The sequence below is a fragment of the Rhinolophus sinicus genome, chromosome 1 (assembly GCF_057876585.1).
Source record: "Rhinolophus sinicus isolate RSI-liver-muscle chromosome 1, RSI-T2T, whole genome shotgun sequence".
NCBI classification, from domain to species: Eukaryota; Metazoa; Chordata; class Mammalia; order Chiroptera; family Rhinolophidae; genus Rhinolophus; species Rhinolophus sinicus.
Window position 1 is genome coordinate 18,524,539 of NC_142501.1, and position 23,204 is coordinate 18,547,742.

The following is a 23,204-nucleotide window of genomic DNA, read 5'->3' on the forward strand; positions in this document are numbered from 1 at the left end:
GTTACTGTTTCTTATTTTTGTAACATTTGTTAGACTTTGGTGTATTTCTTTTATCACTTCACTTACGTATTGATGTATTTTCTCTGAGGTAGTTGCTACCTACTGGATATACAATTTTATATTAAGCTTTTTTGCACTGGGAAAAATATTTAAACTACCTAGACAAAGTACATTATAGATTAAAGATAAAGGGTCTAATGGGGAAGAGAAATGACAATGGACGTCCCATTTCTGGAGGTAGCAGGATGAGGTGGAAATCCACTGGTTAAGGGAATTCTTCTTTGTCTCCTTGGTTTCCTGCCTCAACCCTCAAACCTCCACTCATCAGCTTGGGTAGGACCAGAAAACCTGAGAGGAGGTGCTGGTTCTGCAGGTAAGGGCCCTTGCGCCACTGGCTCTATGAGCTTCACCCTCTATAGATCTAGATCAAAATACAGAAATAGATGTTCCCGAGGGCACCTGCAAGTGTGAAAGTCTACACTTCATGCATAGGAGCTGGAGAAAGCCATTTACTACTGACTGTTAATAAAACTGGTAGGTAGGGATGACTGTAACAGTAAGCCTTCATAACGGAGAAACATGACATTTGTATTTTGAGTTCTAAGTGTGGAGATGTGTCCTTCCTGTAGCCCAGTAGGTAGACAGGTTCCTAAAAGGGTGTGTTAGTGCTGCTTGGAAATCCAATCACAGTGCCCAGTTTTCTTATCACATCATCCCAAAGCAATTTATCTTCACCCAGTAGAACAGACCCAATGGTAGTTTTAAGTTTTCAGGTTCCTAAGCTTTTCCCCCTGTAATTAATGATTCAAAACCATTCAGTGTGCTAGGGAAAACAATAGTTATACTTTGTAATAATCATGTCATTGACTCTTTTCTAAACCTTAATTTATCTGGAACTTCAGTTAGAATGAAAAATGTCTGGTAATTTTACTTTTTATTTTCCAGTGTAAAACATTAGGATTTCTCTATTTTTCCAAATATATCCTAGAAAATAAACTAAGAAGCTCCTTTCTTGCCTCCCTCTCTTCCCGCCTCCTTCCTTCCATTTCTCCATCCTTTGCTTCCTTTCGTCTTTCAACAAGTGCTTGTAGTTCTTTCCGTATGCTAGACTCTATGCCACAGATCCTCAGATGAAATGACATTATGTATATGAAATATAATAGAATTTAATTTCACATTACTAGTAGGGCCTGATTTAGAAAAAACAACAACAAAAAAACCCAACCAGCCAAACAAAACAAAACAAAACAAAACAAAAAAACAGTATCTGAGAACCAGGGAGTATTTATCCTTTTAAAAGACTCCTTTAAATATTATGCTCCATGATATGAGCCTTTATTTTTGATTCAATAATGCCTTGGTTTGGAAGGATGGTGGAACAGATAAATTGCAAGCTAACGTGGTAGACGACACAGCTTATTGGGAAATGCTTGGAGGGACCAAAGCAAAATTCTACCGTGATGACACCAGGCTCTCTCTTGTCTTATTATAATTTATATTACAAGAATTATTTTTGAAAAATATCTTTTTTAATATCTGAGTCACCAGCTTTACTGGATATGTAATCGACATACAACATTGTGTAAATTCAAGGTGGTGACTTGAGACACATGTATATGGTGGTTAATTAACACATCCCCTCACATAATCACCTTTTTGTGTGGATGTGGTGAGAACATTTACGATCTACTCTCAGCAACTTTCAAATGTGTGATACAGTGTTAACTATAGTCACCATGCTATATGTTGGATCCCCCAGAACTCGTTCACCTTATAACTGACAGTTGTACACTTTTTACCAACATCTCCCTGATTCTCCTACCCCTCAGCTCCTGGCAATGCTTGGACCATTTCTGTGTCTAGGAATTTGGCTTTTTTAGATTCCACATATAATTGAGATCATACAGTATTTGTTTTCGCTGTCTGACTTATTTCATTTAGCATAATGCTATCAAAGTCCATGCTCTCAAAAGTTGTCCTTCTTTCATGTGGCTGAATAATATATACGTGTGTGTGTGTGTGTATTTATCACATTTTCTTTATCCATCCACCCATCAGTGAAGCTGTAGGTAGTTTCCATGTCTTGGCTATTGTGAATAATGCTGCAGTGAACGTGGGAGTGCAGATACCTCTTCAAAATGGTGACTTCATTTTCTTTGAATAAATACCCAGGAGGGGGATTGCTGGGTCATATGGTAGCTCTAGTTTTAATTTTTTGAGGAACTTCCATACTGTTTGCCATAGTGGCTGCACCAATTTCCATTCCTACCAACAGTGCACAAAAACTCCCTTTTCTTTACATCCTAACTAATTACTTATCTCTTATCTTTTTGATCATAGCCATTCTAACAGGTGTGGGGTGATATTTCTTTGTGGTTGTGTTTTGCATTTCTCTGATGAGTAGTGATGTTGAGCATCTATATATCTTTTTTGGAAAAATGTCTCTTCAGGTCCTCTGCCCATTTTTAAATCAGATTTGCTTTTTGACTATTGAGTTGTATGAGTCCCTTATATGTTTTGGATATTAACCCCTTATTAGATATATGATTTGCAAATGTTTTCTCCCATTCCACAGATTGCCTTTTCATTTTCTTGATTGTTTCTTTTGCTGTGCAGAAGTTGTTTTGTTTGATATATTCCCATGAGTTTATTTTTCATTTTGCTGCTTGTGTTTTTGGTGTCATATCCACCCCGCCAAAAAAAAAAATGTTACCTAGACCAATATCAAGAAGCAATCCTGAGAAAGAACAAAGCTGGAGATATCACACTTCCTTTCAAACTATGTAACAAAGCTATAGTAATCAAAACAGTATGGTACTGACATAAAAACATACACATAGGCCAATGGAAGAGAAATGAGAGCCCAGAAATAAACATGCATACACCGTCAATTACATTTGACAAGGGAGTCAGGAATTTTCAATGGGGATAGTCTCTTCAATAAATAGTGTTGGGAAAACTGGATATTCACATGCAAAAGAATGAAATTGGACACTTACACCACTTACAAAAAAGGAATTCAAAATGGATTAAGGACTAAATGCAAGACCTGAAACTATAAACCTCCTAGAAAAAAACAGGGGAAATGCCCATTTAATCAATTGGGATCACCTCTGACTCAGAGGTATGCTCCCCCAACCCTCCCCCTCCCAACATGGAAAGACACATGTGTCCTCTTCACTTGGAAATGTGCAGCTGATGAATTGCCAGGGAAAGGCTGGCTGCAAGTCAACCTCAGAGAAGAAACAATTATCATCTTCTTTATGTACTGGGACAGAGTTCTCAGTTCCTTGAGCCTTTGCCAAGTTGTAAAGTTTGGCGATTACTGATGTGTAGTGAAAAGAGCACAGAACTGGGTGAGTCAAATCGTGGCCTCAACTCCTTTTGACGCCATTTCTCTGAGCCACTGTTGATTCTTGAAAGCCACTGTCTACAAGTTTGTTGTGAGAGTTATAAATTGAATAAGCTCCTAGCACACACAGGGGGGCACATAGTAGGCGCTCAATAAATGGTATTTTTAAAAGTTGCAATGGCAGTATGCATGCACTGTTTGTCTAGCAAGAAGTTAGCAAGAGGCAGTGCTGGACACACTGATCAAACCCTCAGTGGCTATTACATGTCTTCATCATACACATCTATCCTACTGGCTTTGCCTAATTCAGGAAGTTCACAAGTTAGAAATGCTGTGGATGAGATGAAACCTGTACACTGTTGGCACTTTGGAATCCTGTGGCCCTGACGCTCATACTGAACTGAAGGTGTTGCTAATAATGTGTCACTCATGATGTTGGTGGGAGAGCTTACCCACAATTTAACTGAGGCTTTCTCTTCAGGGTATAACCAGCAGAAGGAGAGATGCACTGTCAAAGCTCAAGAGCCCCCATTCAAAGCATGCATAGGCACACTAGGCCTCTCCCTCCAAAGCCGCTTGAGATATTAAGTGTCTGCTTTCTCCTAGGGTTTTAAAGATCCTGTGTACCGAGAAAGACGGAAATATTTTGCTGACATAGCCTACAACTACCGACAGTAAGTCTGTTTTGATGGTTGGGATGGAAGAAGAAGACCACATTCCTAGCCTACCTTCCCTTGCCCACGGTTGGAAAATACCATCGTGGAGAATCCTGCCGTGTGTGTGTGTGTGTGTGTGTGTGTGTGTGTGTGTATGTTTAAACCCTCCCTTTAATAACATGTATTAAAAAAAAATGCTGCCAGACCAAACACAATTACCCACTGCACCAGGGCCCAGCTCTCGCCCAAGCTTTGTTACATAATTACGCAGTGATGTCTGGAGTCATTCTAAAAGGCCTCAGTCCTGAATAAAACCGCCTCTGGTATTCTCCATGTTAAACATGGGAGAAGCAAAAAGAGAATCATTTATATTCAAGAAGGAGGCGGCTGCTTTACTGAAATAATCAATCATATGAGGTTTCAGGCGAGCCCAGCCTCAGCGTTCTACTTTTGTCTGATCTGACCCAGCTGCGAAGGGCGATTTTCAGAGGAGTTGAGTTTTTTCCTGTCTGGGATTCTAGGCACCTCCTCTACCCTATTTTAGCTGAAGGAAAATGCAAATACCAAATACATTATTTAGGAAGAGAACTGTTGTGCTATTTCGAGTCCTCAGGAACTGCAGAGATGCTGCCATGGGAACCGCAGTGTTTGGGGCCCGAGCTCCATTCTCAAGTTAAGGGCATGAGAAACGATGAACGAGCCCAGGAAGAAACTTAACAGTTGACCAGAATGCTGAGAAAATGGTACTTTCACCACTTTGGTAGAATCTGAGGGAGATAAAGGAGAAGATAGGGCTCTGTATACAAAATACAAAGTCACCTTTCAAATGGAAGGACTTGTAGAGAAAATGAGAACGTTTCCTTCTCTGAATGACTCCTGGTAGCGGAAGGATCAGGACCGTGCTGACCATGGTCAGATCTAGGCCCCTAGGGGACTTGGCTTGTGGCAAGCAGGCATCACAGAGCATGGTGACTTCTCGCCTCTGTCCCCATCTTTGCCCTAGCACGGTCAGGTGGACACCATCCAATCAGGTAGAGACAAGAGTCCTTCTTTAGCTACTCAATAATAATAGATCCCAATTATTATCTCCATCCTATGTCTGGGGCTTTGCTAAATGCTTTGTTTACATTATTTCATTTAATCGTAATAATAACTCTCCATTTTCCTGATGGGAAAACTAAAGCTTAAAAGAGTTAAGTAACTTGCCAAAGTCACATTCTAGTAGGTGGCATTATCTGGCTTTGAACTCAGGGTTGTTTAACTCCGAAGTCATTCTCAGCCACTTTCCTGAGTGTGAGTTCTCAGAATCAGGAGACCACACTTCTTCACATATTTTACTCTCTGCTGGTTTCTCTCCTTCCTTTATGAGGTTTCTTCTCAGCCTTCTCTGACCTCAGAAATTGTAGCATCTTTCAGGACTCAACTTTGACCGTCTTCCCTGGCTTCAGCCACCCTCCATACCAACAGCCTCACCACATTGAGGTCTCTGGCCCCTCCCCAATAATTGTTCCACACGGGGATCAAACCCATGCGTCATGAATCAGAGACTCCCAGGATACTGATCAGTTGATCAAATGTGTCACTGAACAGTTAGCCCAAGCTAGGCTCAGAGAGGTTTACTACATTGCCCAAGGCCACTCAGCTAAGACATGGCAGAGCCACGCACTGAACCCCTCTCAGTCCCTCTCCAAAGCCCGTTCTTTTCCTTGATCAGCATATAGCCCTGAAATAATGCTGTATCCTTAGCAGGGGCTTACCTGATTTTTTTTTTTTTTTTTTCCTTTTTTTTTTTACAATCCTGGCTGGCCATTGCAGGACCTTCTGAGTTTGTCTTGCTTTCAATGCTTAAGCAACAATCTGTCTTTCCCCGCTAATCCCCACCCACCTCTGTGGAACGTAACAGTGACTTTGTTGTCATGTCCTTGGATGAGCTACAGTTCTGAAAGGGCAGGAGGGCCCTAGTTGGGAGCATGATGACGATGCATTATTCTCAGGTAACAGTCTCATCTTGTGCCAGACACTCTGTACCCTGTTAAGAAACAGGCCTGCAGCCCAGAGAACGGTCACTGGGCTTTCAAGTCAGGCTTTCTTTGGTTTTCATTTGTTTTTACTGCTCAGAACACAGCTCATTCTTAGATGTTTTTCATAAGGGACCTTTCAGATTAATGACTCTCAAACTATAGTGTGGGAACTTATTGAAATCTAGATTCAGGATCTGTGGGGCAGGGCCAACATATGTAGTTTAACAAGCTTCCTGTAATTGTTAGGTCATAGCAGAAAATGTTAGGTGAGCAGATCTTATCCCTCGCGTGCATTCAAACAACTTTATAACTTCCCAAGGGCCGAGATATAAAATCTAGCAAGTGTACGGCCACTAAACAAGGGTCTCAGACTCTTGGTGCACATGTTAAATCTGCATTAACCCAAGATATAATTGCTTTAGTTGACATAATACAAAACTTTCATTGAACTTGGATACTTTCATTGAACTTGGATGCGTTTGTTTAGAAAGAGGCTGCATTCTTCAGTTGTCTTAGCCCCTCTCTCCTATTGTCTACACCTGCTACTTGACACATTTACATTACCTGCCTGGCTCCTGATGGTAAGTGAATTCCCACCTTAGGTAAACAGTTGGAGAGATAGGAGTGCAGAAAGACCAAATGATTCCCCAGTGTGAGAGCAAATCCTTGGTGCAGTTGGTGAGGTGAGAGCTTGTATTGTTGCTTAACTAAATCAGTTGAATGTGTCCCATATCATGAAGTGGAATTTTCCTCTTTCAAATAACTTACGAAGTCCCCTGGAGTCTGGGTGGTGGCTGCTCACAGACTCTGGACCCCTCTCCCTCTGCTAATGCTCCTTCTCCCTCCCCTCTGTACCTGCTCTGTTGGAGACAAATATCTCATGCCTGTATTCCAGTGGGCAGCCCATCCCTCGAGTGGAATACTCGGAGGAAGAAAAGAAAACGTGGGGGTTGGTGTTGAAGACCCTGAAGTCCTTGTATAAAACCCACGCCTGCTATGAGCACAATCACATCTTCCCACTTCTGGAAAAGTACTGTGGCTTCCGTGAAGATAACATTCCCCAGCTGGAAGATGTTTCTCAATTTCTGCAGAGTAAGTCTACGTCAGGGCCAAAAATGAGGTGAGAGAGGGGAAGACAAGTAAATGGAGGCCAGTGTGAGTGTGTTTGTGGTAATGCCTGCAGGTCGATTCTTGTAGGGAAAAGGGAACTTCACGCTCCACTCTGCCTTCCTTCTAGCGTCCACCGTTAACCCACTCTTACCCAACCCCCCCAAAGGCACCAGACATTGCTTTTCCATTATCCGTGTCCCCAAGAAGTATTTTTTTCATACTCAAAGCCCAGGCTGTACAGTCAGGGTACTCCTTGCAGATGTGCTTTGTTATGAGATGTCTGTAGTGTGTGTTTGTGTAAGAAGTGTGCTCTTTCTGGGGCAGTGCTAAGAGCCCTGAGCCCTAAATCTATGCATCCATCTGGCATGACTCTTGCTGTGACCTCCTCTAGTTGGCTGAGCCTACCTCAGTTCAGGCATCTATCAAACGGAATCTGTGTCAGCCTTTTAGCCTTCTCATAGGGAAGTTGTGAAAATGAAAACGATGTTACATGTGAAGATACCCAGCATAGTGCTGTAGGCGCTGAGTGCATTTGGGCTGAATTGCACCGAGAATAATCTGAATAACTCAGTGGGGGAATACATTGTTGGGAAGACCGGCCTCTCCACATCATTCCCAGGGCAGGTAAGTATTTTCCTGTCAGCCAGGAGGGCTCAATTCAGCACAACCAAAATAAAACAAGCAACTAACCCATATTAAACACCTATGATATGCCAGCTAGAGTGAGGGAAAGTGAGAGGACAGGCCACAGGTTTATAGAAATGAAAAACTTTCTATGCCTCTGAGCTATGTGGAGATGATATGGCCAGCTCTGGGGCAAGGGGCCTGGGGAATTATTAGGTTGGTGCAAAAGTAATTGTGGTTTAAAAGGTTAAAAATCATTGCAAAAACTGCAATTCCTTTTGCACCAACCTAATACGTGGCAGAGAAAGAAGTGGCAGCTTCGATAGATTGGGGAGGGGCTAGATGACCTTTTGGGTCCCTTCCATGTAGAGAGTGTTTACTTCTCAGGTAAATAGGGGAATGAGAGCTCAAGCAGAGTGAACTTCACCCTGAAGGTCCAGGGAACATAGGCGGGACAAGGGGTCCTAAAAACATTCTTTGGCTAATTACCCATGTTGCCATGGCCAGTAACAAGGAGAAGAAAACAGTAACACTAGCAGCTGGAGAGTTCTAGAGAAGAAATTAAGAGAACAGCCTCTGACGACAGCCTGTCTGTACCTGTGACCATGGATGAGAAAGTTAACCTCTCTGTGTCTCTGGGTCTCAGCTTCCCCATCTGTAAAGTGGGGATAATAAGAGCAGCTACCTTATAGGGTTATTAAGAGGATTAATTAGTATATTGGGGGTTCCAAAAATGTATACACTTGGTTTGTATTCATCTTTTGTTATCAGTATATATTGAGTATTACAATTTTAATACAGTTTTTTCCTTTCTTAAAATGTGTATACATTTTTTTTGGTACATTCTGTATATAAAGTGCTTAGAACAGTGTCTGACACATGATAGGTAACATATAGTGTTAGTTATTATATTAGGGCCACTGTAGTTATTCTTCTCCTCCTAAGTCTAAAATAAATTGAGAGTCAGATATAGGAACCAAAGAGATGGTGAACAAAATGTCAGCTTTTTTACTGATAAACTTACAGAATGTGGTGGAGATGTGCAGCCACATCCCATTATTTCCCCCCTAGATTAGATGAACCTACTTGCCAATTCACTGGCACAGTGTATAGCCCATTGCATGGCCAAGAGCAGACCAGGGTGGGCTCCTCTGTGGACACTCAAGAGAGAAAGGGAAGAAAGGGTCAAATTGAGAATATTCGTCCCTCTTCCCAAAGACTCCAATCAGAGAAGTTATTATTCCCCATGGGTGGACTGTGTGAGGTGCAGGAGAGAAGCGGGAAGGGCTCCTATTATACTTTTCCTTCCTGGGAAATGGAGTGAAACTTCCCTCTGCACTCTGGAAACCTGAGGAGTAGGGAATAGATGTTCCAGCTTCACAGACAATATTGAAAGCTGAATTTATTGGAGGTTTCCAAAGTCGAGGCTCTGTGCTAAGTACTTTCTATTCATTAGCTCTTTTGAGTCTCAGAATAATCCTAGGAAGTGTTTATCCACATTTTGCAGATGAGGAAATGGGGGGCTCAGAGAAGTGAACTTACTTCACCTGAATCCCCCAGCGAGAAAGAATTGGTGCAGAGATTTGAAGCCAAGTCCACTTGGCATCGGCACCCATGCTCCTGAACAGCTGGGTGTACTGCTTTCCTACCTACAGGTCTTCAGGCCCCTCTGGCTCTGCTGTGATGGGCTCTGAGTTTTCTTTCTCCTTTGCTTCCTAGCTTGCACTGGTTTCCGCCTCCGACCTGTGGCTGGCCTGCTTTCCTCCCGGGATTTCCTGGGCGGCCTGGCCTTCCGAGTCTTCCACTGCACGCAGTACATCAGACATGGGTCCAAACCCATGTACACACCCGAACCGTGAGTATCGTCCTCTTGCTACCAGTTGCCAGCCGCAGTGACTGCCACCTTTCCCTGCTCCAGGAATGAGGTTTGGGCTCATCGTGGACTGACCCATAGAACAAGTTGCCTAGATTGTTTGATTGATACAAAGAGAAGAGTTCATCTCTGCAGGGGATTTTCTCTGTTCAAATGGACCATACTACTTGGAGATTTGGGCATCCTGTGAGCCAAAGAGTCAGACCGTTCCTGGCTATGGGAAAGAGAGGTCACATTCAAGTTCCAGAGGGATTGTAGGAGTTAGAACTGTGAATTTCCAAATCAGAACAGGAACAAATGGCACAAAACTATCTCAACATCTCCTAAATACATGCATAGATGATTCTAAGCTTTTTTTGCCTAGATTGTGTTTTGGCTGGCTGTAGATAATGGCTGGCCACTATGCTGCTTACTTTTGCCTTTATCTATCTTCTTAGTCAGCTACAGTTGTTTCCCCCAAAATAAGACCTAGCCGGACAATTAGCTCTAATGCATCTTTTGGAGCAAAAATTAATATAAGACCTGGCCTTATTTTACTATAATATAAGACTGGGTCTCTAATGTAATGTAATGTAATGTAATGTAATGTAATGTAATGTAATGTAATGTAGTGTAATGTGATAATGATATAATATAATATAATAATATAATATAATACCGATTCTTATATTAATTTTTGCTCCAAAAGATGCATTAGAGCTGATTGTCTGGCTAGGTCTTATTTTTGGGGAAACAGGTAGAACTTAAGCAATTTATATAGAAAGTCAGCGGGACATCCAAAATGGTCTTTCTGTGCCCATAAAGTTCATTACTATAAATCAGTAAAGACCTGTTCCTAATAGACCTGGCACATAAAGTATTAAATGTATGTTTTCTTCCCTGACTGACTGCTGCCCACTCCAGAATAAGGGAGGAATGGCACTATTTAAAAAACAACAACAAATATCTATATCTATATCTATATCTATATCTATATCTATATCTATATCTATATCTATATCTATATCTATATCTATATCTATATCTATATATATCTATATATCTATATATATATATATCTATATATCTATATATCTATATATCTATCTATATATCTATCTATATATATCTATATATCTATATATCTATATATCTATATATCTATATCTATATCTATATATCTATATATCTATATATCTATATATATCTATGTATATATTAATTTCCCACAGGAAATAACTGAGCACATTGTATCCTCCCAGGGTGAAAACTTGGGATGGGAAGTATTCATGGCCCACAGCTCACTCGGGTGTATAGGAGGATGCCCATAGGAATATTGGCCCTTCTGTTCTACACCCACAAGACATACACCTAAGACCCCCCTGGCTGATATCTCCTGCCCTGTCCTTTACTTTTCCTTCCTCTTCTTCCCATTCTCTTATACCTTGCATCATCAGATCCCAAGTTTTACACAGGTCACTTATTCTTAGGAGTGAGGTCGTAAACCTGAATAAGTCACTTCATTTCTTCCCGACCATTCTTTTGTAGAAAGCCTGAGTTTGGCTTGTCTTGTAACCCTCCTCCTCTTCAAGCTCTGTTCTTTCTGTCTTTCAGCGACATCTGCCATGAGCTGTTGGGACACGTGCCCTTGTTTTCAGATCCCAGCTTTGCCCAGTTTTCCCAGGTAAGGAATGGATCTCTTCAGCCTTAGAGCTACAGAGTTGAGGCTTGGATTGCTCAAATGAATTGAGCCTAATGAGGGGCCCTCATGTCCGCTGCAAGGTACTGTTCTGTGCTCCCACATGAGATGGGTGTGTGGTCTCATGCAGAGGGCTAAATACGCATTCCAGGGACCACAGCACGGGATTGGTGAATCAATCATCATCTGAATTACACTGTTGAATTTGCTAAGGTGACTTGTCCTACCACTGTAGTTTTAGAACCTTTTCATCATGAAAGCCTCCCTGATCCCCCTGTAGAAGTAACCGTACCTCTGTCAAGTTCTCCTAACACCTTTAGGGCCTTTGCCACTTTCTGCCTTGTCAGGCAGTCATTTTTGTATATGCAGTCATTAAGTAAGATTATATTTGCCAAGAATTCAATGCCAGCATCCCAACTCATAGTTGGCAAAGTATAAAGAGCCAAACATCTTACCACCATCATCAAAGCAGCAGGCTAGACCTTGATTCATCGGTCACACTGGTGAGCAAGCAAAAAAAAAATCCTTTCTGGATCAGTGAAAGAATTCTACTTATGTTCTCTGGGCACTGAGAGGCAGCCTAGAACCATGGTTGGGTAGGTGGGGTCACAGGATTGTTGAAGATGCACATGAAGACACCACCACACCACCAACCAGCTGTGCGACCTGGGGCAAATTGCCAGGCCATCATCCTGTGCCTCAGACTCCACAAAAGTGGATCAATAAAAAACCCTCCCTGCCAGTCTTCTTCCTCAGAAAGAAAAATGAGGACCACAGGGAATGACCCATGAGCAAATGCTGGACCAAGTATAAATTTCAGAGTAATGGAATTGTGTGAACTTTATAAGCATTTCCCCTCAGTTGGGAGAAATAAATATTTCCACTGTTGAAGGAAGAGGCTACCACTTACTATCTGAAACAAACAAACAAAAAGCTGAATTAACTGTTTGCTAAGTAAGAGAGAACTGTACTTGTAAGACATAGCCACGCCAAACCAACAAAATTGTTGCTTTTATGTAGGGTGTGGGGAAATGTGGAATTCAGAGATTGTTGGGCTTTCAGAAGTGGGATTGGTTGAACTTTGACTGTGGAAGTATCACTACTGGACTGAGGCTATTGCTGACCATCTGGCTTTCAGAAGTGTGGTTCCCGCTGCCAAGCTGTCATTGATTACATGGGAAGATTTAAAACCAGGATTTGTTACTGAGCCCAAAGAAAAATCAGTTTTCTCCTTGGAGAATAGGAACTTCTTGTTCTCACCATCAGAAGCTATTCTACCCAGTCAGAGGCTAACTCCCAATCCTCCTGAAGCCATTTCCATTTTGGGGAGTCCCACAGAGGAGTGGACAATTACCTGAGTCAAGAGATGGAAGCTGTGGGCCATCAAGTGTCACATGGTTCCAACTTTGACCTGGACAGTCCCAAGGCAGGGAACCATTTTGAAGGTCCCCTGAGCACCTTCCTGTTGGATATAAAGTCAGTATTTGCTTCGCACTAGAGTACAGATGGGGTGGGGGATGGAGCACAGAGAAATCTCGGGACCTCTTGTTCTAGGTAAGCTCTGGGCTAACAAAGAGTGGTGACAACTAGAACAGGGTACTGTTGTGATCTTAGATGTATCAGTGGCTTCTGATAGACTTGGAATGTGGCGTGTCTGGAGCAGAGATGGGGAAGGGGCAGGAGCATAGAGCCGGGCTAAGGAAGTATCTGAATCACCCTAACTCAGACAGCATTTTCTCAGCATGTAATCTGGGCCAGGCTCTGGGTTTGGCCCAGGCAGGAATACAGGGATGAAGACCATGTGGCCTCTTGCTTCAAAGTGGGTCCAATTCTTAAGTCCTTCTCTGTGTCTACACGAATTCCTTGGTCATCTCACCCAATTTCATGGCTTTAAATACCATCTCTACCCTGACGCTGAACACATCCCTGTCTCCACCACTGACTTTAATCTCAAAACTCAGATTGACATATCTAACCACCTACTCAATATCCCCATTTGGGTGTCGAGTGCAGATCTCTATTCATCCTGTCCAAAACTGAATTCCTGATCTTTCTGCTCAAACCTTCTCCATTCACAGCCCTCTATATATTAGTTCATGGCAACTCCATCCTTCCAGTTGCTCAAACTAAAAGCACCTGAGGGACATCATTGACTCCTTTTTCTCTTACATACATACAACCAACCTTCCAGAAAATTCTCTGTGTTTTACCTTCAAAATACACGTAGAATCTGGCCATTGCCCATCACCTCCACTGCTACCAACCTGATCTCAGGCACCATCATTTCTCACCTGGTGACTTCAGTAGCCTCCCAACTGGTCTCCCTGCCTCTCCCCTTGACCCCTCTGCAACCTACTCTCACACAGCAGCCAGAGTGAGTCTTTGATGATAAACCAGATCTTGCCACTTCTCTTCTCAAAGTCCTGCAATGGCTCCCCATTTCACTGAGAGGAAAATCCTAAGTCCTAAGTAGCCAGAAAGGTCCTACATGATTGAGCATATCACCTGTCACTCTCCCCACCCTCTTACTCTGCTCTAACCACACTCCTCCCTCTCTGTTCTTGAACAAACTAATATTTCTTCTCCTCAGAGAGCTTTTCATTGACTGTACACTCGACCTGTGTAAGGCTCTTCCCTCAGATGTCAGCACAGCCAACAGCCTCACTTCCATCAAGGCTTTGCTCAGATATCACCTTCTCAAGGATGCTTACCCTGGAGCCCTCTTTAAACTCACACATTTCTCACCCCACACCCCACCCTGCTCTTCTGGCACTCCCCATCCCTTTCGCCCCTTTGTCCTTTTGTTTCTTCTTTCCAAAGAACTTATTGCCTTCCAACATACCTGTGTACAGGCTTATTATTTATTGTCTATCTCCACCCACTCAAATGTAAACACCATGAGGTCAAGGACCTTTGTCAATTTTGTATACCTCCAGCCACATACAAGGCACTCAGTAGATATTTTTGCAATGAATGAATGAATGGATATAGCAGGGAAGACAAAAGTATATATTTGTATATATACACTGCCTGATACAAGGCAGGCTGCTGGAATTGCTGTAACAGAGACAAAGAGACCACCAGACATTCTGCAGTTGGAGCTGTGCTGAGAAGTGGTCCATGACATTTCTGACTCTCCAACTATATATACCTGGATAGATGTCAAGCACATCTCTGCAGTTCTCCTGTGGCATCTTCAGGGTACGTGACTAAGACCCATCTAGTGCTCCAGGAAAGTTCCACTTCTGCTGCGAGAGAATAATTCCCGAGCTGGAATCAAGAGATGAAGCTTTAGACACAAAGTACTGTCTGACCTTGAGCAGATCATCTCCCTTTTCTGTGCCGCAGCTTTCTCATTTGTAAAGTGAATACAAAGGACAAACTCTTAGGGAACGGTTTCCCCCAGGAGATCTGTGATTCTATGATGTGTGGTTAGGGAGACTTGACAGAACAATCAGGGTCACTCTGGGCCCTTCTGAAGGCATCTGGCCAACTCTCACCTCCCTGTGGCCAAGTACGAGACAGAGACTGAGGGTAAGGGTTGAAGATAGGCAGACCCCAGGCCTGCCCGTGACTCTGTTTCTCCACAATTACAGGAAATTGGCCTCGCCTCTCTGGGTGCACCTGACGAGTACGTTGAGAAACTTGCCACGGTAAGTCCCCTCTCTTCTTGGTGGACAGTGGGAGTGTTATAGGCTGTCACCCTCAGGTCTTTGAAACTTTGATGCTCCCCTGAGAGCCAGGCCATTTGGGCAGAAAATCAGAATGCGCTGGGTCATCTTTGCATAAGTGAAATTTCACGTTTGGATTTCTCCTTAATGGGTTGATTTTGAAATCAATGGCATGCAGATGTTTACATGGGATTTTAAACAGAGTGCCTTGAAAGCATCAACAGGCGGTAACGATAGCCCTTGAGCACTCCTGGGTATAAAGTGTGTGGGGGGAGTAATCTCGATTCATGGCTTTGAAGAAGGAATATATATATACTCTCTGCCTTTGCAGCAGAGCCAACACTGGGGACTTTCCCTTTTCATACTTAAGGTAGCAATTGGGGTGGGCTTTCCCCCTCTTACCAAACACTTCCCTCCCCCCAGTGAAGGTGATGGCACTCATCCATTGAAGCCTGGAATTAGCACCTCTGCGCAGCAGGGCAAACGTTTCCTTCCTACAGACTCCTTTCCAACTTGAGTGGTCCCTCCCCAGCCTCTAAGCCACATTTCTTACAGTGTGCTTAGCCTGGAAGATGAAAAATAAAACTTTATATGGAATTAGGGATCACAAATGCATGCAAATCTATCATTAAAATGTATCAGTTTAGAAGTGTATGAATTCAACTTATCAGAAGGGCAAAAACTCCCAGCAGGTTCTTTTTCACTGACCAGCTCTCTTTGAGACCGTGAGCGAGTGGCTTTTGCTGCCTTCTCTTTAAGAAGGGATACACTAGTTTCTAGCCTACCCATCTCAGTGTATCATAATGATCTAAAGAGTTAAAATTTGTGTGAATGTGAATTTTTAAATGCCGGATGCTGTAGAGATGCAATGAGCAATTTTCAGAGAAGCTGCAGAGCTTGATAGAATCCCTCACTCATAAGAAGAAAATAAACTCAGAAAGAGTGTCATGTTACCTGCTGTAACAATGATAAAAGTACTCATCACCAACCTGATTTATTTTTTGAAAAAGTATCTTATTATTGATATACTGGGCTGGGAACAGTCCTGGGTTCTTGATCTGATCTTGATTTGCTGTATAACTGTATGCGTGTTGCTTGACCTCTCTGGGCTGAAGACTCGCATCTGTAGGTGATGGCACAGAGAAGAAAGCATGGGGGAATGGAGGAATTCCTGTCACGAGAGAGGAACTTGTTGGAGGTGTCCTTTTGGGGCTTCCTCAATACCTTCCCCCCCATCCCCCACGCTTCCTATCACATCCTGCATTCAGCCGACTCTTGATTCAATAGGTGATAGGTTAGGGAGAAGCACAGGACACAGAGAAGTGACCCCAGGTCACACTGATTCAGAGAACAGAACTGCACATACTCCCAGCTGGGCAGTCCTACCCTTGGCCCTAGGGCACCTGCTGCTTTCCCCTTCCTTGGGGTGTGCTCTCAATTTGACTCTTTATTCCAGATTTACTGGTTTACTGTAGAGTTTGGGCTCTGCAAGCAAGGAGACTCCATAAAGGCCTATGGTGCTGGGCTCTTGTCGTCCTTTGGTGAATTACAGGTACGACCCTAACAGGAACCAAGGGTGGATTTTAAAGTGGTGGGTACAACCAACCATCCTTTCTCTCTTGGCGCTGTGGAAACCCCATGTACATCCATTTGAAATTCAACCCAGGGGCTTAACTTCAAGTGATTGGTTTCTCAGCAGCTATGACTTGATCATGACTATGGATGTTAGAGGTAAAAATTGGGGGGGGGGATGGCAGCTGGTTAGCTCAGTTGGTTAGAGCATGGTGCTGATAACACCAAGGTTGCTGGTTTGATCCCCGCATGGGCCACGGTGAGCTGCGCCCTCCTTAAAAAAAAAAAAAGAAGGTAGAAATTGAACTGCAAGTACACAGATCTCCAGGACACAGGAGCCTCCAGATTCCAAGGCTGAACTGTGCATACAGATGTTTACAAACACGTGCCAGAAAATGTGGTTGGCTTTCACATTGTTGATCACCTTACTTGAAAATGGTTGGAGTGAATTACTTCTCTCTATCTTACCTGGGGGTTTTAGACGGGGTATGAAGGGTAGGATCCAGCATATGCAAAATAATTGGGCTGTGGTGTGAGAGGAATCAGGGTGAGATGGGAGAAGATGCACAAATGACCCATAGGATGCAGCAGGGACCACCGGCCCTGGTTTAACCGTGAACTTTCTGCTTGGGGCCTGTAGTACTGCTTGTCTGGTAAGCCGAAGCTCCTCCCCCTGGAGCTGGAGAAGACAGCCACCCAGGAGTATACAATCACAGAGTTCCAGCCCCTGTATTACGTGGCCGAGAGTTTTAATGATGCCAAGGAGAAAGTGAGGTGAGGTGGTGACTAAGGTGGGTCAGCAGCGCTTGGGACCTCCTGACTCGACCTGGTGCCCCTGATCTGTGGGTGGCTGGCCAGGAGCTGCACTCCATATCCACAGCAGCAGATAGGGCCTCCCCACCCTTGCCCGTTCCACCCTCTGTTGGGAGGGGCCCCTTAGCGGGATGCTGTTGCACAGCTTGTTTTCTGGACGTGCTCCACCCTGCAGAGCACTCTGCCACCCGATCCTTGCTCTGTGCAGCCCCATGTCCGCCCAGTAAATGCTCCTGGGTACGGGTGGCCACAGAGGTCCCTCCGCCAAATCAGTCCTCGAAATCTTCTAACCCCTGGGGAAGTCGCTTGTTCACTTTATCCTCCCAGACACCTGTATAACTCGCTCCCCGCCCTCCTTCAAATCCTCACCCACATTTCACCTTTGTGTGTCTTTCTTCAACCAACTTATTTGAAATCAGTACTCAGCCATAACTGCACTTGCTACAACCCCCTGAGGGGGTCGTGCTCTTGTTCCAGTATTATGGAAGATTAAGCCCCGTGCCCATGGCCACCAGGCTGTCATCGGCAGAGGCAGGAGAGGAGCCCAGGCAGTCTGGCTCTGGAACTTGGGTAGCCAGTCACTACGCCACACCACTCTTGCCAAACTTCGCGGGCCCTACTAACCTTCCTTATAACTGTCTCCACAGTTATGGCAGCTTCTACTGTCACCAGAAGCCAACTTAGAAATAGCATTTGTGATGTCTTTGCCTTTTATAGGACATTTTTGAATAGCTTGTTAATTATATTGCTTGATGTGCCTCCTACGGCCCTCACGGTGCATTCCTCCCAGACCCAGCAGCAATGCATCGGGAAGGCAGGGAGGTGAGGAACACAGGCCAGGGTAAGACTACCTGGGTCCCTTCCCAGCTTCAGCATGTATTGAAGTCACTTAGCCTTCCCAAGCCGCAGTTTCCTCATCTGTAAAATGGGGATAATAACAGCACCTTCCTCCTAAGGTTTTTAGGAAGATTAAAATAGGAATGCTCATTGTGAAGACTACAGGACAGAAGAACTTAACATAGTTTTTGGTCCACAGGAAGCACTCGAGCCATGCTAAATTTCATTAATAATGTGTTTTCTCCAACTCTTGAGAGTTGTGTTTCCCCCCCTGCGCTGATTGTCAAAAGCTTATTTTTTCTATAACATTCTTCAGCTGGATTTTACTTACTCTTTTTATTTTAATGGATGATGAGAATTTTGACCTTATGGTGTATGTGCTTTTATTGTAAGCTACCTCTTTCTTGCTGGAGATAGGTGACCAAATACATTAATGCATACATTTGTTTGTATATTCACATTGACACACACACAGAACACAAAGCGTCCCCAAGAGGACTTGACTAAAACACCATTTCACTTCTCAGCCTGGCTTCTAAACCTCCTGTTCTAGAGAGGTTTCAGGGCTACTACTAATAGCCAAGTGAAATGCCACCGAGAAATCCTTTAGGATGATTTTTCCCAAAATGGTGCTCTTCACTCAGATCTGTGGTTTTGGTTTCAGGAGCTTTGCTGCTACAATCCCGCGGCCTTTCTCAGTTCGTTATGACCCATACACCCAAAGGATTGAGGTTTTGGACAATACCCAGCAGCTTAAGATTTTGGCTGACTCCATCAACAGTAAGTAACTTACCCCGTTTGAGACCACCCTCTTTTCCGGAAATAGAGGCTTGTGTTTTCTTACCTTCACTATAGGAACAGTAAGAAATATATTAAATATTGAACTAAGAGGAAAAGCACCTCCAGGTAGGCCGCTGGCTTATTAGGGAGAAAAACTTGACAAAACGTTCAGCATTGTTTTGCGCATTTTTTTTCTTTTTTGACCTTCCAAGATGCCACCCCACTTCCTACCAGTATACCATCTTTCTATCCTTGCTCATCACTGCCACGTTCCTCTTCCTCCTTTGCGTCTCCACCCCCTTTCCTCGAAGTGTCCATTGGATATTGTTTTGCCTGGAATGTCCCCCTAAGAGAAAAGTTCTGTCTACTTTATCAGCCACCTAGTAGCTCATCGATTGGTCTTCCACGCTTCCTGGGCAATGAGGATATTATAACAATGGCTCTTTAAAAAATCACAGTGTTATTGTGTTCGTTGCCCAGTCCTCTCTCTAGCCCTTTACACTCCCCTCTAGCAGCACTGACGACTGAGTTCCCACGCTCTTTCTTGGCTCCTGGCCTCTGCCCCTACAGTTCTTACTTAAGATAGTCTTCTTACCATTCCCATTTCAAGGGCCCCACTCCAGTTTATCCTCTCAGTCCTTCCTAGATCTCTCTTCTTGTAGGAAGGAACACCGATTTGGGTGCCCATCCTATGCCCTGGAATTCCCATAGATCCCTCTTTCAGAATGCTTATCATTATATGTTTTGTAATTGTCTACTTGTCTATTTCCCCAGCTAGACCTGAGCAGAAGGTCATGTCATGTTCACTGTAAATCCCCAGCACTTAGCTCTATTCCTAAAAATTATATTAGGCACTTAGCAGCTTAATTTGCTCTAGGACACACTTGCTTGTCTTTCTGGTGGTCCAGGGTATCTGTAGAGCTTTCCTTAACACCGTCTTTCAAATGAATCAAATTATTTTCTATTAGCCTGCTGCACCGTCGCACTATTGCCTCCATTCATAGTAATTGGGAATACAAGGGTATGAATGATCTTAGCCTTGGTCTCTAATAACACAGCTTCACTCTTAGTGGTCATTCCTAATTCTTCCATTGCTGCCCTTCCAAGTCTCAGCCTCCTTTTGATTTCCTGGCTGCAGTCTCAATTTGAATTGATGACTGAACCAAGTCATACGCATGAGTCTACAAAGCTGAGCAGGGCTGTTGAGGATGGGGCACTGTGGACATCACTCATTCATAAGGTAGCCGGAAGTCTGGGCTAACTCAATGGCCTGTAACACACACTTAAGAACTATTGAGTAAATGGACAAAAACACCAAAGGACAGAGACAGCAGGGAGGAATTCTAGGTCACATGGGGGTTCCTTTGTAATGTTAACAAAGCCTAAAAGGGCAGGTAGGCTTCAAGTATCCCTCTAATACCCCTCTGACGTTGCCTGAGGCCACTTCTAATACATAGAGCTGGCCTTGGCCATTATAATCACTCCCTATTAGTTATGGCCACTAGTGATCAGCCATTTGAAAAAGCCCAAAGCTGATTCACCCCAATAGACTCTATATTGGACACTCAGCTGGAATAGATCTATTCACCAAAGAGGCCAGCTAAGTGCTCCAGCGGTAGGGATGGATGAGGAGGGGTCAGACCATAGCTGTTTTCTCTCTTTCTCTTATTTCCCCTGAAAAGGCAAAAATAACTCCATAGGCTGTTGTTTATAAGGGAATCTTGAAAATCCCAGAGTAACAAATTTAAGAACTGAAGGGCTCTTGGAGTTATGTGACCTTAAGTAAAGCCCCACTTCTCTGTACTTGTATGTCTTCAGGATCTAGGAGGGAGCGAGGCTTGTCTGTCTCCAAGGTCCCTTCTACTTCTATGAAGAGACTGTGTCCCTGTGGCCCCCTGGCATGTGAGAACATGGCACGAATGAAAGGGGCTCCATCATGTCTAGTCCAGCGGTCTGGCAATGCAGGCTGAGGTGTCTGCTTAGACTGTGCATTCTCAAACCCAGTGTGTGTCAGTCACTTGGAAAGCTAGCTAAAAATTAATCGTCCCTGTCTAATCGCTACATTGTTTTTGTACATCTAAGACTAATAAAAAATTAATAGTCCTGAGTCATAGCCCCAGACTAAATTCATTAAATTTGTGGTAAGACTTGGGAGTTTGTATATGTAAGATGATCCCAGGTGATTCTGACACAGGAAGTTTGTATGAACCAACTTTTAGCTTCAGTGGTTTAGCTCTTTACAAGCATCTATGGATGGTCACGTAAGAGAGAAACAGAACAGCTAGTGATTTCCCTGAGAAAACTATTAACTCCTTCCCTGAGAAATAGCCTATGGAAAGCGGAAGCTAATTAATTAATAGCTTTACCACTTCCTAAAACTTGTAATTACCTGTGCTATAACTGCCCTAATTCTATTACTACAGCTAAGCTGTAAGCTCCTGGAAGGTTGGGGTCTAGATAGAGCATATCTACATCCCACGGATCCCTACTGCTTTACACACTGCGGACACTTGAAAGGTGTTTGCTGATAATATGAGTGGCTCATCTGTTTTTCTTCGTAGGTGAAGTTGGAATCCTTTGCAGTGCTCTTCAGAAAATAAAGTGAAGCCAGGGGCAGAATCGGGCCTGTCAACTGAGAATCTGTTGATGGAAATCCAACAACTTCTTTTATTTTATCTGAAAAAGTCTGAAGATCAAACCTTAATTTGAAATGACTGCCTGAAATCATTTTTTGACCAAGATGGAGGATTGACAAACAAATCTAATCTAAAACGACAGCATAGTCATACATACCTACGAGCAAATTGGTGGATCTTTTGGGGTCATCTTTGATTTAGAGATAGTAACCGCCTCTTCTCAATTGAGTTAAAATTAATAATCTGTGGCATTTCATCAAAGTTAATTAAAATTTGTGACCTGCTTCATTCAAGCTTCATATATGCTTTTGTTACTTGCCACAGAGCATTCCTAAAGGAGTATCTATCACTAAATGTAAAACACATGCCTATGATCAGAATTGAATTTTTGGATTGAATATAAATCTTAGCTTTGAAGTGTGATCGTCTCTCTCAGTGAACTATGATTCTAACTACTGCCTTGTTATGTTGCCTGTGCAGGTTTTCTTTAATTAAAATAGTTTTAAACATTAAAGTTCATAGCATAATATCAGAACATTTGTCTATGTTTTATAATCATAAATACCGCTGTGGAAGATAATAGAACTCCCTGCCTGACTCCCACAACTTGCAGTATCCTTTTCCAGTTAACTGTCAAGTTTGTTTTGGGAGACATTTTGAAGATACTTAAGATACAACTGTCAGGCAGGGTCTCTGCTCCCACTCCCTGCACAAGAACGCAGGATATGGTGAGGCCGAAAAGGAACACCCATGGAGCCATAGATAGGGGGTTCATACCACTATATTCTCGCTGGCGGCTGAGTTGGAGACACAGGAAGCAGGAGCCACGCGATCCGCAACCTGTCATCGCTTCTCTGCCAACCAACCAACCCCTTGCTGACTGCAATCCGTGCTTGCTAGCTCAGCCACGGCAGTTATATCAGTGGCCAATGGCTAACCGGTTACAGCTGATGGCCACCTACTACCTGAGCCAGCACCTTTCCACATGAGGCCGACAGTCTGGAAACTGCTCTCTGGGACTCTGTCCCCACACTCCACCCCCCAGGGTCTTGCCTCACAATCTATGCAACAAGCGTCTTCCACGAGGGGCTCTGTGTCAGGAACCCAGTTCACGAAATTAGTTCCAGTCCAGTCAGGCAATGTTCCAGGCGGTGTCCCTTAATGTCCACCTACTTTCTGGGCACAGCCAGAGTTTCTCAGGGTACCGCCAGTCCTGCTGGGCACAGCCAGACCTCCTGGGCACAGCCAGGGTTTTTATAAATAAGACTGCAGTCTGTGCCGGTATCAACCAGGGCCAAAACCGTCTGCACATTGGAAGGAGACCAATGTATGGATAGTTCCACATGGGGTCTCCAGTTCCCACTCCTCCCCTCTGACCCGGTACCTTGCCCCTCCCCCCTCCCAATCAAGCTGAAAGGAGTCGGCCTCAAGAGGCTGCATGAAGTCCTGGAGGGACACCTGTCGCACTTTCCCAGACTTCCCCTTTAGGATTCGCCAGAATTACTGTTCCAGACGCAACTGTTTCCAAAGTTCCAACAAGAGAGCATTGCGTTGTCAGTCTATTTTTTCCTGATCAACCCC

The 23,204-nt window shown here is 43.7% G+C and overlaps 1 protein-coding gene across 1 annotated transcript in view; it reads left to right on the forward strand.

Moving 5' to 3' along the window:
• The window catches only part of PAH (phenylalanine hydroxylase), a 60,700-nt gene extending 38,542 nt beyond the window's left edge, over positions 1-22,158 (forward strand). The window contains exons 5-13 of the mRNA XM_019732085.3: positions 3,959-4,026; positions 6,925-7,121; positions 9,483-9,618; positions 11,230-11,299; positions 14,911-14,967; positions 16,442-16,537; positions 17,198-17,331; positions 18,872-18,987; positions 21,549-22,158. Coding sequence (XP_019587644.1) covers positions 3,959-4,026; positions 6,925-7,121; positions 9,483-9,618; positions 11,230-11,299; positions 14,911-14,967; positions 16,442-16,537; positions 17,198-17,331; positions 18,872-18,987; positions 21,549-21,592 — 918 coding nt within the window. The 3' untranslated portion in view covers positions 21,593-22,158. The remainder of the gene's footprint in view (positions 1-3,958; positions 4,027-6,924; positions 7,122-9,482; positions 9,619-11,229; positions 11,300-14,910; positions 14,968-16,441; positions 16,538-17,197; positions 17,332-18,871; positions 18,988-21,548) is intronic.
• The last annotated feature ends 1,046 nt before the right edge of the window (positions 22,159-23,204 follow it).